The sequence below is a fragment of the Anomaloglossus baeobatrachus genome, chromosome 3 (genome assembly GCF_048569485.1).
Source record: "Anomaloglossus baeobatrachus isolate aAnoBae1 chromosome 3, aAnoBae1.hap1, whole genome shotgun sequence".
In the NCBI taxonomy this organism is placed as follows: domain Eukaryota; kingdom Metazoa; phylum Chordata; class Amphibia; order Anura; family Aromobatidae; genus Anomaloglossus; species Anomaloglossus baeobatrachus.
This window is the reverse complement of record NC_134355.1, coordinates 427,156,655-427,170,479: the sequence shown is the minus strand read 5'-3', so window position 1 is coordinate 427,170,479 and position 13,825 is coordinate 427,156,655. Positions and strand designations below refer to the sequence as shown.

Below are 13,825 nucleotides of genomic sequence, written 5' to 3'. Positions count from 1 at the left end.
ACCTCCTTATGGGCCCCCTCATTGCTGCTGAGGCTCGGACTCTAGATGGTTGGTGAGGGACTTGTAGTTCCCCTCACCGGCAGGTTTAGTAGATCAAATAAATGGACGTCTAGTTTAGGGACCTGTTCCCCGAGCGTGCCTAGTCACCAGGAGTCCCCGTACTCGACCGACTGACTCCCTCAGCTTCTTTCTGACTGAACTTGCTGGCGACCTTTCTTCCTCGCTAACGGCTACTTCACGTGCAGGGTCTGACTAGAGTGTCCGTGTCTGCATCTCCTAGCAACCACGCACACTGCTACCAGACTGGCTCTCCTCCTACTTTCCTGACAGTAACCTTAGCTTCCAGTCTCTCCGCTCCACCCCTTGATGAGATGTGGAGGCAAGCCCCCTCTTGGGTCTGCCCAAGGGTCCCCTCTCAAGGTGTAGGAGACCTGGTTGCTATGTGTCTGTGCGTACACACCCTATTCCAGCCTTCAGGATTACCTGGAAGTACTGCCCCAGCATGGGTGCAGTACTCAGTGGTGCCTGACCAGGTCAGGGGCACCACACTACCGTGCTAAGAGGGCAGACTAGTAACACCCTTGCAACTAGTCGCTGACCTCATTAGCATATGATAAAAGATCTTTAGAAATACTTTTTCTAAAGATCTCTTTATCTATGCTACTATAGGCTGGGATTGTTAAGCAGGGATTAGCAATATGAACCCAGAACTGCTCGTCGCTCTGGGTGCATATTGTACCTGACAGGTTCAATTTAAATAAACCAGCAAATGTAGAAGTAAAAAAAACTACCCCAGAAATTTTCACTGTTAGCGAGTACTGTCCGCTACTCGCATATTCGTTACGAGTAGCAGGCGCAATGTATGTCAATGGGAAATACTCACTAAGTAGCGAGTAACCCGAAAGCCGTACTTTTCATGTGAGTAGCAAATAGTATGGCTTTCGGGTAACTCGCTACTTGGTGAGTATTTGCCATTGACTTACATTGCGCCCGCAACTTGTAACGAATATGCAAGTAGCGGACAGTACTCGCTAACAGCTTAGTGAGTACAAATGTTTAACTTCTCGCTCAGCACTAACCACAGCCTTAGATACCATGGTCAGTAGTTACCACAGCCTTAGATACCATGGTCAGTAGTGACCACAGCCTGTAAGTGGTCAGAAAGAGGAAATGGAACTCTTAGGTCACCCCATGGTCTCCCTTCCAGCATAATAGCGGGATGCTGATTGGTGGTAATGAAGGACATGGTCTTTTTTTCTGAAAAACGCTGCATGAAACCAGCTGTAATCAGAAAAGTGTTATCAGATTATACTATATTTCCTATATTTTAATATGACTAATGATATAATATCCATGCACTGTTATGGTTTATAAGTTGGAAATTAATATCTAAAAAACACAAATCCATGAAGTTCAATTATTTGCCAATTCTCTGTTGAGTCAGAGGAAGGCGAAGAAGGGCAGGCCACACTGAAGACTATAAGCTGCTTCTGCATTGTGACCAAGGTACATCTATTTTCACTTGAACAACCATTCATATCTTAGACTTCTTGTGTCCACAGCTCAGCACATTAAACTTGGTCTTCTCAAGACAAATAAGCAAATTTCATCACAGGATGAGGGTCCTCAGGGTGAGTGGGAACTGGTCCTCTGGTCCTGGAAATTTGCAGAACATGGTGGCATTTAATGTAAGTAAAACACTAAAGGTTTTTTTTCACCCTACTAATAGAGTGAGTAGTACATATTGTATCTATAGTTTTAGAGGGCGTAAGACTGTTGCTAGATCGGGGAACCATTTGTATTCCACCAATAAACAGCCAGTGTGGAGGAATGGTAAATAGTGATGGCTATAGATGTGCACTATAGTACAAGGCTAAAATAACATACTATGTTCCACATGAGGATTGAGCAAATACCTCCTAAATGCATGGCAAATACCCCCTTCACATACCACAATTTGCGAATGTAGGATCCACGTGATAAGGATTAATAGTGGAAAAACCCATTTAACATCCAATTTATTAGTATCTATAGTCATGGCCAAAAGTTTTGAGAATAACACCAAAATTATATTTTCACATGATCTGTTGCCCTCTGGTTTTTAATTGTGCTTGTCTGATGTTTACATCACATACAGAAATATAATTGCAATCAAATTATGAGGACCAAAAGGTTATATTGACAGTTAGAATGAGTTAATGCAGCAAGTCAATATTTGCAGTGTTGCCCCTTCTTCTTCAGGACCTCTGCAATTCTCCCTGGCATGCTCTCAATCAACTTCTGGATAAAATCCTGACTGATAGCTGTCCATTCTTGTATAAGCAATGCTTGCATTTTGCCAGAATTTGTTGGTTTTTGTTTGTCCACCCATCTCTTGATGATTGCCCACAAGTTCTCAATGGGATTAAGATCTGGGGAGTTTCCTGGCCATGGACCCAAAATCTCTGTTTTGTTCCATGAGCCATTTAGTGATCACCTTTGTTTTATGGAAAAGTGCTCCATCATGCTGGAAAAGGCATTGTTGGGCGCCAAACTGCTCTTGGACAGTTGGGAGAAGTTTCTCTTGGAGGACATTCTGGTACCATTCTTTATTCATGGCTGTGTTTTTAGGCAAGACTGTGAGTGAGCCGATTCTCTTGGCTGAGAAGCAACCCCACACATGAATCGTTTCAGGATGCTTAACAGTTGGTATGAGACAAGACTGGTGGTAGCGCTCACCTCTTCTTCTCCTAATAAGCTGTTTTCCAGATGTCCCAAACAATCGAAAAGGGGATTCATCTGACAAAATGACTCTTCCCCAGTCCTCAGCAGTCCACTCCCTGTACCTTTTGCAGAATATTAGTCGGTCCCTGATGTTTTTTTCTGGAGAGAAGTAGCTTCTTTGCTGCCCTCCTTGAAACCAGGCCTTGCTCAAGCAGTCCCGTCTCACAGTGCGTGCAGAAGCACTCACACCAGCCTGCTGCCATTGCTGAGCTAGCTTGACACTGCTGGTAGTCCGATCCCGCAGCTGAAACAGTTTTAAGATACGGTCCTGGCGTTTGCTGGTCCTTCTTGGGCGCCCTGGAGCCTTTTTGGCAACAATGGAAGCTCTCTCCTTGAAGTTCTTGATGATGCGATAGATTGTTGACTGAGGTGCAATCTTTGTAGCTGCGATACTCTTCCCTGTTAGGCCATTTTTGTGCAGAGCAATGATGGCTGCACGTGTTTCTTTAGAGACAACCATGGTTAACTGAAGAGAAACAATGATACCAAGCACCAGCCTCCTTTTAAAGTGTCCAGTGGTGTCATTCTTAAGGGGGCTTTACACGGTAGCGATATCACTAGCAATTTGTAGCGATAGCGAGCGTGTAAGTACCCGCCCCCGTCGCGCATGCGATTCTTTGTGATCGCTGCCGTAGCAAACATTATCGCTACGGCAGCGTCACACATACTTACCTTGTCGGCGTCGTCCCTGTGACTGCCGAACAATCCCTTCTTCAAGGGGGAGGGACGTTCGGCATCACAGCGACGTCACCGCAACGTCACTAAGCGGCCGGCCAATCAAAGCGGAGGGACGGAGATGAGCAGGACGTAACATCCCGCCCACCTCCTTCCTTCCGCATTGTGGCCGGCGGCAGGTAAGGAGACGTTCCTTGCTCCTGCGGTGTCACACATAGCGATGTGTGCTGCCGCATGAGCGATGAACCACCTGGATAAACAACCCTTACCGATTTTTGAGTTTGGGACGACCTCTCCATTGTGAACGATTTTCACCATTTTTGAGGTCGCTTAAGGTCGCTGGTCAGTGTCACATGCTGCGATATCGTTAATGACGCCGGATGTGTGTCACTAACAACTTGACCCCGACGACAAAACATTAACGATATCGTAGCGTGTAAAGCCCCCTTTACTTAATCATGATTGATGGATCGCCAGCCCTGTCCTCATCAACACCCACACCTGTGTTATTGGAACAATCACTAAAACAATGTTAGCTGCTCCCTTTAAGGCAGGAATGCAATGATGTTGAAATGTGTTTTGGGGGTTAAAGTTCATTTTCTTAGCCAATATTGACTTTGCAAGTAATTGCTGTTAAGCTGATCACTTTTTATGACATTCTGGAGTATATACAAATTGCCATTAGAAAAACTTAAACAGTAGACTTTGTAAAAATTAATAATTGTAGCATTCTCAAAACTTTTTGCCATGACTGTAAGTGTGTATTATTATCCCAGATTATTATCAAACGGCGCCCAGCCTTGTATGTGGTCAATCTGCTGCTCCCCAGTGCCTTCCTGATGGTAATAGATATCTTCAGTTTCAACCTTCCACCACACGGTATGGACCGAGCCGCCTTCAAAATGACCTTATTGTTGGGTTATATGGTATTTATTCTAATCATAAATGATATGCTGCCTGCTACATCCAGCGGAACCCCACTGATAGGTAAGAACAATAATGATTGTCATTCAATTTCATCTTTTATTGAAATTTTTAAGTATTACCTATATTTTGACTGACAAATGATTAAAGTGAACCTGTCAGCTTATATATGTTGTCCTTACCCATGGGCAGCATGAAGCAGACACTGACTGCTTTATTGCAGCGTATAGGTTTTACTTTGAAAAACTGCAGCATTTCCCAGAAAACATACTATCATAAGCTGGACAGGGACTATAAATAGTGATGAGTGAGCATTACCATGCTCGGGTTGTCGCTACTCGTAACGAGCAGTTGGATGCTCAGATGGACGCGACTCGTGTACCGAGTATAATTGAAGTTAATGGGAGACTTTTTCAGGGAAATATTCCGATTAAATGTTTGAGTACCCCATTGAGTTCCATTATATTTGGTGACTCGAGACACGCCCATCTAAGCATCTGACTGCTCATTACGAGTATTGAGCACCCAATCATGGTAGTGCTCGCTCCTCACTAACTATAAATCTTGGATGACTAGTACGAAGCAGGTCCCCCGTAACTATTTCTCTGCACTTTTCCATGACTAACAAGTCTCTCTATACACACCCACTGAGAGAGACCTGTCAGTCATAGTGAGCCGGACAGAGAGCCATGTGAGAGGTATAGTTCACGGACAGCTTTTCAGAGTATAATTTTTCTGAAACGCTGCAGTGTTATGCGGGCGTCACACGAGACGAGCTATCGCGCGATGCATCGTCGGGGTCACGGTTTTCGTGACGCACATCCGGCATTGCTTGCGACGTCGTTTCGTGTGACACATCCGAGCGACGCAGAATCGCTCACAAATTGTGAGTCGTGTACTCGTCGCTTATTTTTAAAAAATTGTTTATTTTTAATGGCGCTGGTTGTTCATCGTACCCGGGGCAGCACACATCACTCCGTGTGACACCCCGAGAACGATGAACACAGCTTACCTGCGTCCTGCGGCTCTCACCGGCAATGCGGAAGGAAGGAGGTGGGTGGGATGTTACGTCCCGCTCATCTCTACCCCTGCGCTTCTATTGGCCGGCTGCTGTGTGACGTCGCTGTGACGCCGAACATCCCTCTCCCTTCAGGAAGTGGATGTTCGCCGCCCACAGCGAGGTCGCTCAGCAGGTAAGTGCTTGTGATGGGGGTTTAACGACTGTGTGACAGGCCAACTAATTGCCCGTCATGCACAAACGACGGGGGCGGGTACGATCGCTCGTGCTATCGCACGATAGATCGTACCGTGTGAAGCCCGCATTAGTCTCTAATTCATGCAGTCCATAGTTTGACAGGTTTTCTTTAAAACTTTTGTTTGACATTGTCATGCTGCATTAAGTACAGTTTTTCTGCTAGCAAAACAAGATAATATATGGATCTGTGTACATTTCAGAACACATTAGATGGAAGAATTACATTAAAATGAAAAGAAACAAGAAAAACAAATAAATTTCAATCTAAGGGTTTGCTCACACTGGCACATACAGTCAGGGCCAGAAATATTTGGACAGTGACACAAGTTTTGTTATTTTAGCTGTTTACAAAAACATGTTCAGAAATACAATTATATATATAATATGGGCTGAAAGTGCACACTCCCAGCTGCAATATGAGAGTTTTCACATCCAAATCGGAGAAAGGGTTTAGGAATCATAGCTCTGTAATGCATAGACTCCTCTTTTTCAAGGGACCAAAAGTAATTGGACAAGGGACTCTAAGGGCTGCAATTAACTCTGAAGGCGTCTCCCTTGTTAACCTGTAATCAATAAAGTAGTTAAAAGGTCTGGGGTTGATTACAGGTGTGTGGTTTTGCATTTGGAAGCTGTTGCTGTGACCAGACAACATGCGGTCTAAGGAACTCTCAATTGAGGTGAAGCAGAACATCCTGAGGCTGAAAAAAAAAGAAAAAATCCATCAGAGAGATAGCAGACATGCTTGGAGTAGCAAAATCAACAGTCGGTTACATTCTGAGAAAAAAGGAATTGACTGGTGAGCTTGGGAACTCAAAAAGGCCTGGGCGTCCACGGATGACAACAGTGGTGGATGATCGCCGCATACTTTCTTTGGTGAAGAAGAACCCGTTCACAACATCAACTGAAGTCCAGAACACTCTCAGTGAAGTAGGTGTATCTGTCTCTAAGTCAACAGTAAAGAGAAGACTCCATGAAAGTAAGTACAAAGGGTTCACATCTAGATGCAAACCATTCATCAATTCCAAAAATAGACAGGTCAGAGTTAAATTTGCAGAAAAACACCTCATGAAGCCAGCTCAGTTCTGGAAAAGTATTCTGTGGACAGATGAGACAAAGATCAACCTGTACCAGAATGATAGGAAGAAAAAAGTTTGGAGAAGAAAGGGAACGGTACATGATCCAAGGCACACTACATCCTCTGTAAAACATGGTGGAGGCAACGTGATGGCATGGGCATGCATGGCTTTCAATGGCACTGGGTCACTTGTGTTTATTGATGACATAACAGCAGACAAGAGTAGCCGGATGAATTCTGAAGTGTACCGGGATATACTTTCAGCCCAGATTCAGCCAAATGCCGCAAAGTTGATCGGACGGCGCTTTATAGTACAGATGGACAATGACCCCAAGCATACAGCCAAAGCTACCCAGGAGTTCATGAGTGCAAAAAAGTGGAACATTCTGCAATGGCCAAGTCAATCACCAGATCTTAACCCAATTGAGCATGCATTTCACTTGCTCAAATCCAGACTTAAGACGGAAAGACCCACAAACAAGCAAGACCTGAAGGCTGCGGCTGTAAAGGCCTGGCAAAGCATTAAGAAGGAGGAAACCCAGCGTTTGGTGATGTCCATGGGTTCCAGACTTAAGGCAGTGATTGCCTCCAAAGGATTCGCAACAAAATATTGAAAATAAAATATTTTGTTTGGGTTTGGTTTATTTGTCCAATTACTTTTGACCTCCTAAAATGTGGAGTGTTTGTAAAGAAATGTGTACAATTCCTACAATTTCTATCAGATATTTTTGTTCAAACCTTCAAATTAAACGTTACAATCTGCACTTGAATTCTGTTGTAGAGATTTCATTTCAAATCCAATGTGGTGGCATGCAGAGCCCAACTCGCGAAAATTGTGTCACTGTCCAAATATTTCTGGACCTAACTGTAACATGGGTGAGTGTTATCCGATGTTTTATTGAATAGCACTCACTCCAATGTTATAAAATGGGGAGAACTGACCAGTGCTTTTTTTTCTCATGCAGATCCGGCTTGACAAAAAAATAAATACACATAAAAATCGCTGCATGCTGTTATCGGCAGCGTATATTGGACGGCACACACCTATTCAAGTATATGGGTGCATTCAAAATATCAAACTGCACTTGGATATAATCTGTGTGCACTCTGACTTACGCCGACAAGGGAGAAGATGTAGAAATTAAGTTTGTCTCTTCTACTTAACTGTGCTCCGATTGATTCTCACATGAGAAAGCATTGCATTATGGTATCTGACACTTGGCTCACACTCGGATCAGAGTGTGGACCAAGTGTAATTTGCATAATCCATCCAATTTACTCTCTTGGGTGTTATGACTGAATCCTACCACTCATACAGGGATGAACTAACCAGGAGAGATGGTAACCCTAAGACACACGGCATGAAAACCGGACCAAGTGGAGTACGATAAAACATCGCCTTCCATTCGGACCAATATTAACCTATGTGTCAGCACCCATGAGCAATTATTTTCTCGGCCCCAATCGGACTGAGAAAACAATCGCAGCATGCTGCGATTTGTAATGCGAGACTCTTCCTCACGCACCCATTCAAGTCTAAGGGGCGAGAGAAAGATCGCACTGCAGTGCGAGAATGGCAATAGCTGGCTACGGAAGAGAGAGGGAGATAAATCCCTCCCTCTCCCACCTCCGTGCCGGCCCGCCCCTCCTCAGCGCTGGCCCTCTCCTCCTCAGTGCCGGCCCGTCCCCCGCAGCTGACGATTGATCGCATGATCGGACCTCAGTCGCAATAACACTCGCATGACACTTGGCTCCTGCTGTGCTGCCAGCGCGAGCCGAGTGTCATGTGAGGATCGCATAAGTCCCCGTGTGGCCCCGGCCTTACACCTACAATCCACAGGTTGCTATTCAGTCTAGGATAAGGCCTAGATTTGATCCTGATTTTTTTTTTCCATGCCTGACTGCAGAGGTTGGCACCCTAATGCATTTGGCTGACCTTGAGTGTCCTTAAAAGGGTTTTCCCATGAACAAAATTAATTTTAAATCAATAGATTTTGAAATAATACGTTCCACAATTGGATGTGTTATAAAAAAAAAAAGTTCCTGTCCTGAGATGATCTTATACAGTACAGACCAAAGGTTTGGACACACCTTCTCATTCAAAGAGTTTTCTTTATTTTCATGACTCTAAAAATTGTAGATTCACACTGAAGACATCAAAACTATGAATGAACACATGTGGAATTAAGTACTTAATAAAAAAAGTGTGAAACAACTGAAAATATGTCTTATATTCTAGGTTCTTCAAAGTAGCCACCTTTTGCTTTGATTACTGCTTTGCACACTCTTGGCATTCTCTTGATGAGCTTCAAGAGAAAGTCACCGGAAATGGTTTTCCAACAGTCTTGAAGGAGTTCCCAGAAATGCTTCGCACTTGTTGGCCCTTTTGCCTTCACTCTGCGGTCTAGCTCACCCAAAACCATCTCAATTGGGTTCAGGTCTGGTGACTGTGGAGGCCAGGCCATCTGGCGTAGCACCCTATCACTCTCCTTCTTAGGCAAATAGCCCTTACACAGCCTGGAGGTGTGTTTGGGGTCATTGTCCTGTTGAAAAATAAATGATGTTCCAACTAAACGCAAACCGGATGGAAAAGTATGCCGCTGCAAGATGCTGTGGTAGCCATGCTGGTTTAGTATGCCTTCAATTTTGAATAATTCCCCAACAGTGTCACCAGCAAAGCACCCCCACACCGTCACACATCCTCTCCATGCTTCACAGTGGGAACCAGCCATGTAGAGTCCATCCGTTCACCTTTTCTACAAAGACACGGTGGTTGGATGCAAAGATCTCAAATTTAGACTCATCAGACCAAACTACAGATTTCCACTGGTCTACTGTCCATTCCTTGTGTTCTTTAGCCCAAACAAGTCTCTTCTGCTTGTTGCCTGTCCTTAGCAGTGGTTTCCTAGCAGCTATTTTACCATGAAGGCCTGCTGCACAAAGTCTCCTCTTAATAGTTTTTCTAGAGATGAGAATGTGTGTCCAAACTTTTGGTCTGTACTGTATATGTGTCCCTTTAATGTACTGTGTTATGGCTGTGTCTGACTGTATCAAGGATATGGCTTGAACATACCACAGCTCCTGGGGAGGGTAGAACGCAAAGCGTATGAAGACATTACAGCATGGGATCATAAATGATTCATTTTTTGAGGCACAACCTTTCTCTCCCTGTTTTTAAAAAAATGCTTTACCTCACAGAATTATTTGCGATCCTGTGCTGTAATGTCTGTATACTTTTTTTTCCTATCTCCCCTGCCCAGGAGCTCTGGTATGATCAGACACATCCATTACACAGTACATAGCAGAGGCACATTTCTAAAATTATCTCATGGACGGGTAATAGAGCTGTAGTGACAGAGGCTTCAGATCTACAAATAGATCCTCAACCTCCATTTGCAATTTAGTTCTAACTGATTTCTCACTAATGGAGGAACAGACTGGCCATGTAAGGGTATTGCTAGACTTGTCTTTGAAAGAGCTGCATGTACATATAAATTGTTTGGAGTGTGTACGCTTGCTCTGCTGACAGTTTGTCTTCTAACTTAACAAGTTTAATAAATGTATGCAATACCAAGTTTTGTAATATGTACAGTATGTACCACTTTTTCTTCTTTCCTACAGGTATTTATGTGTCACTATGCCTAGCACTATTAGTTATTGGATTGTTAGAAACAATCTTTATTATGAATATTTTGTACAAAGGTTCCTTGACGCGTCCACAGGTACCAATGTGGTTACATACATTAGTCCTCCATTATATTTCTGTTGTGGTGTGCTACAAAACACAAGATCGTTCGGACATAGAACAGCAGAATACCATCTGTGAAGCTGCAGGTATGTATGACTCTGTCTGAATTATCATTAAAAGAAAATAACATTTTGGCAAGACAGATATTGTTCCAGAATTATTTTTGGTAATAAAATATATTGTATAGAGTGTATAAAATAACATGTCTGTGTATCACTTTCTAGGTGACTGTTTATATTCAGAAAATTCAATATTTCTCAGATTTGAATATCATAGTTATATAGGTTTTCCTATGAAGGTCATTCATGGTGTGCCGCCCCTGTAGCGGATTGAACCGCTCGGATCCGGGGGTGGTGATCGTTCGTGGCTCGAGGGTTTCCGGACCCGGGGGCTTAGGGACCACACTCAAATGGAAAGGGAGTATTTACAGGGGATTTGGTATAGTTCGTGACGCCACCCGTGGTGTACGGTAATTGGGAGTACCGCCGCTGCCGTTGGGAGTACCGGGGGTGATGGAGTGGGGCAGCAAGATGACGTTACCCTCCACGGGTAGAGGTAGGCCCCGGGACTCTGGTTGAGGATGCGGGGACGCAGTGCAGAGGTCAGTCGGGTACTCACTCAGCAATGAAGCAGACGCTGACAACAGGGTAAACCAAGTCTCTGAACGCCGCTGCCTCTCGAGGGGAGCTCGTCCGGTTCATGTCCCCTACAGTGCTGCAGGTGGTCTGTAACCTGCCTCCTGGCACTAAGTTTTAGATTTTCCGTTGTGGCCGGTAGCTTGGAGCTATCTGGGCCCCGCTCCCCACTATGGCTAAGTGAAAGAGCCTGCTCTCAGGAGCTCACTCTTTGGGTTTCAGTGGGCTGCTTGCTAGGAAAGCCCTATCCCCCTCGTTGCACTAGTGCTCCCGATCTCTGAGCTGGTGGGAACAGTCCATAAAGGTCCTGTCCTCCGCAGGTTAATTGCTGGGTTGCCTGAAGCTTCTCCCCGACCTAGGGTCCATGTACCCTGTCGTGCCTTTGTCCCGAACCAGTGATAGGACCAGGCTGCTGACTGTCTTCCTTGATGGGTCCCAGGCACCTAGCTTCAATCACCTGCGACCGGGGGTCCGACTCATCTAGGTCCAGACCACCGTCTGCGACCTAGTCTACTTCTCCCCTGGGAGCTCCAACTCCCAGCTTCCTCAGAGCTCCACACAGCTCGAGGGCTACCAATGAACTGACTTGACTTCTCCCACCTCCCTATCTGACCCCTAGGTGGGCGGCCCTATTCCTGCTTAAGCAGCCCACTGGTGTACCTGACAGGTGTGGTGCAAGGTGTATCTAGGATTTGTGAAGGCTGGTGGAGGCAGCACTGCAGGATAGAGACCCAGAACCATGGGGGGTTGAATACTGCACGGGGAGGGCAGTTTATGCAGTACCCAGTGACGACCTGAATAATCCAGGGGCATCACATTCCCCCATGGTTAAATGTAGCTCGTCCTCGAGCTACATGACATCCAGAAGTTTATTTATTTTTATTTTTTTTAACTACAAAAGTAAAAAGGCAGAACATTTTTATTAACATTTTTGGTTTTCATCCCACATAGGGGAGGCACATTTCTTAAACGTTTCATCAAACTCTTAAGGGGGCTTTACACACTATGATATCGTTAATGTTTTATCGTCAGGGTCACGTCGTTAGTGACACACATCCGGCGTCATTAACGATATCGTAGCGTGTAACAGTTATGTGCGACCTAAAACGATCACAAAAGCGGCAAAAATCGTTTGCCATGGAGAGGTCGTCCTAAAACAAAAAATCGTTTACCTATCATTAGCGATTTTGTTCCTCCTTCCTGCAGCAGCACACATCGCTGTGTGTGACACCGAAGAAGCGATGAACATCTCTTTACCTGCCTCCACCGGCAATGCGAAAGTAAGGAGGTGGGCGGGATGTTTACGTCCCACTCATCTCCGCCCCTCCATTTCTATTGGCCGCCTGCCGTGTGACGTCGCTGTGCGCTGTGACACTGCACAACCCGCCCCCTTATGAACGAGGCGGGTCGCCGGCCAGAGTGACATCGCAGGGAAGGTAAATCTGTGTGACGGGGGTAAGCGAGGTTGAGCGACACGGGCAGCGATTTGCCTGAGTCTCTCAACCGACAGGGGCGGGTACCATCGCTTGTGATCTCGCTAGCGAGATCGCAGCGTGTAAAGCCAATTTAGAGTTCACCTTTTATAAATTATGGAACGCTACCGGTTCTGTTGGTAGCGGGGGTTCAACCTACTCCGTTGCAGCCCCTTCCTGCGACAGTCCAGTTCCAACGTCCCAGATCCCATTAACCCGCTACCCAAACAAACCTGACCCGCTGCATTCCTACTTGGGGTCCGTAACAAGGTTAAAGTCCCGGATTCAAAAAGATGACTCTGGTAGACACAGGAGGTGCAACTTATTTACAATGAGCACAAGTCCGTGCCGGCCGCAACCAGTCCCGCAGCCATAGTCCATTTTTACTACTACTGTAATATACAGTTAGGTCCAGAAATATTTGGACAGTGACACAATTTTCGCGAGTTGGGCTCTGCATGCCACCACATTGGATTTGAAATGAAACCTCTACAACAGAATTCAAGTGCAGATTATAACGTTTAATTTGAAGGTTTGAACAAAAATATCTGATAGAAATTGTAGGAATTGTACACATTTCTTTACAAACACTCCACATTTTAGGAGGTCAAAAGAAATTGGACAAATAAACCAAACCCAAAAAAAAATTTTTAGTTTCAATATTTTGTTGCGAATCCTTTGGAGGCAATCACTGCCTTAAGTCTGGAACCGATGGACATCACCAAACGCTGGGTTTCCTCCTTCTTAATGCTTTGCCAGGCCTTTACAGCCGCAGCCTTCAGGTCTTGCTTGTTTGTGGGTCTTTCTGTCTTAAGTCTGGATTTTAGCAAGTGAAATGCATGCTCAATTGTCATTGTCCATCTGTACTATGAAGCGCCGTACGATCAACTTTGCGGCATTTGGCTGAATCTGGGCTGAAAGTATATCCCGGTACACTTCAGAATTCATCCGGCTACTCTTGTCTGCTGTTATGTCATCAATAAACACAAGTGACCCAGTGCCATTGAAAGCCATGCATGCCCATGCCATCACGTTGCCTCCACCATGTTTTACAGAGGATGTGGTGTGCCTTGGATCATGTGCCGTTCCCTTTCTTCTCCAAACTTTTTTCTTCCCATCATTCTGGTACAGGTTGATCTTGGTCTCATCTGTCCATAGAATACTTTTCCAGAACTGAGCTGGCTTCATGAGGTGTTTTTCAGCAAATTTAACTCTGGCCTGTCTATTTTTGGAATTGATGAATGGTTTGCATCTAGATGTGAACCCTTTGTATTTACG

At 45.0% G+C, this 13,825-nt stretch overlaps 1 protein-coding gene across 1 annotated transcript in view; it reads left to right on the top strand.

The window, feature by feature from the left end:
• Positions 1 to 13,825, top strand: part of LOC142297260 (5-hydroxytryptamine receptor 3A-like) — a 71,595-nt gene that overhangs the window by 43,014 nt on the left and 14,756 nt on the right. Inside the window, 4 exon segments of the mRNA XM_075341514.1 lie at positions 1,563 to 1,647; positions 1,649 to 1,688; positions 4,215 to 4,425; positions 10,314 to 10,526. Coding sequence (XP_075197629.1) covers positions 1,563 to 1,647; positions 1,649 to 1,688; positions 4,215 to 4,425; positions 10,314 to 10,526 — 549 coding nt within the window.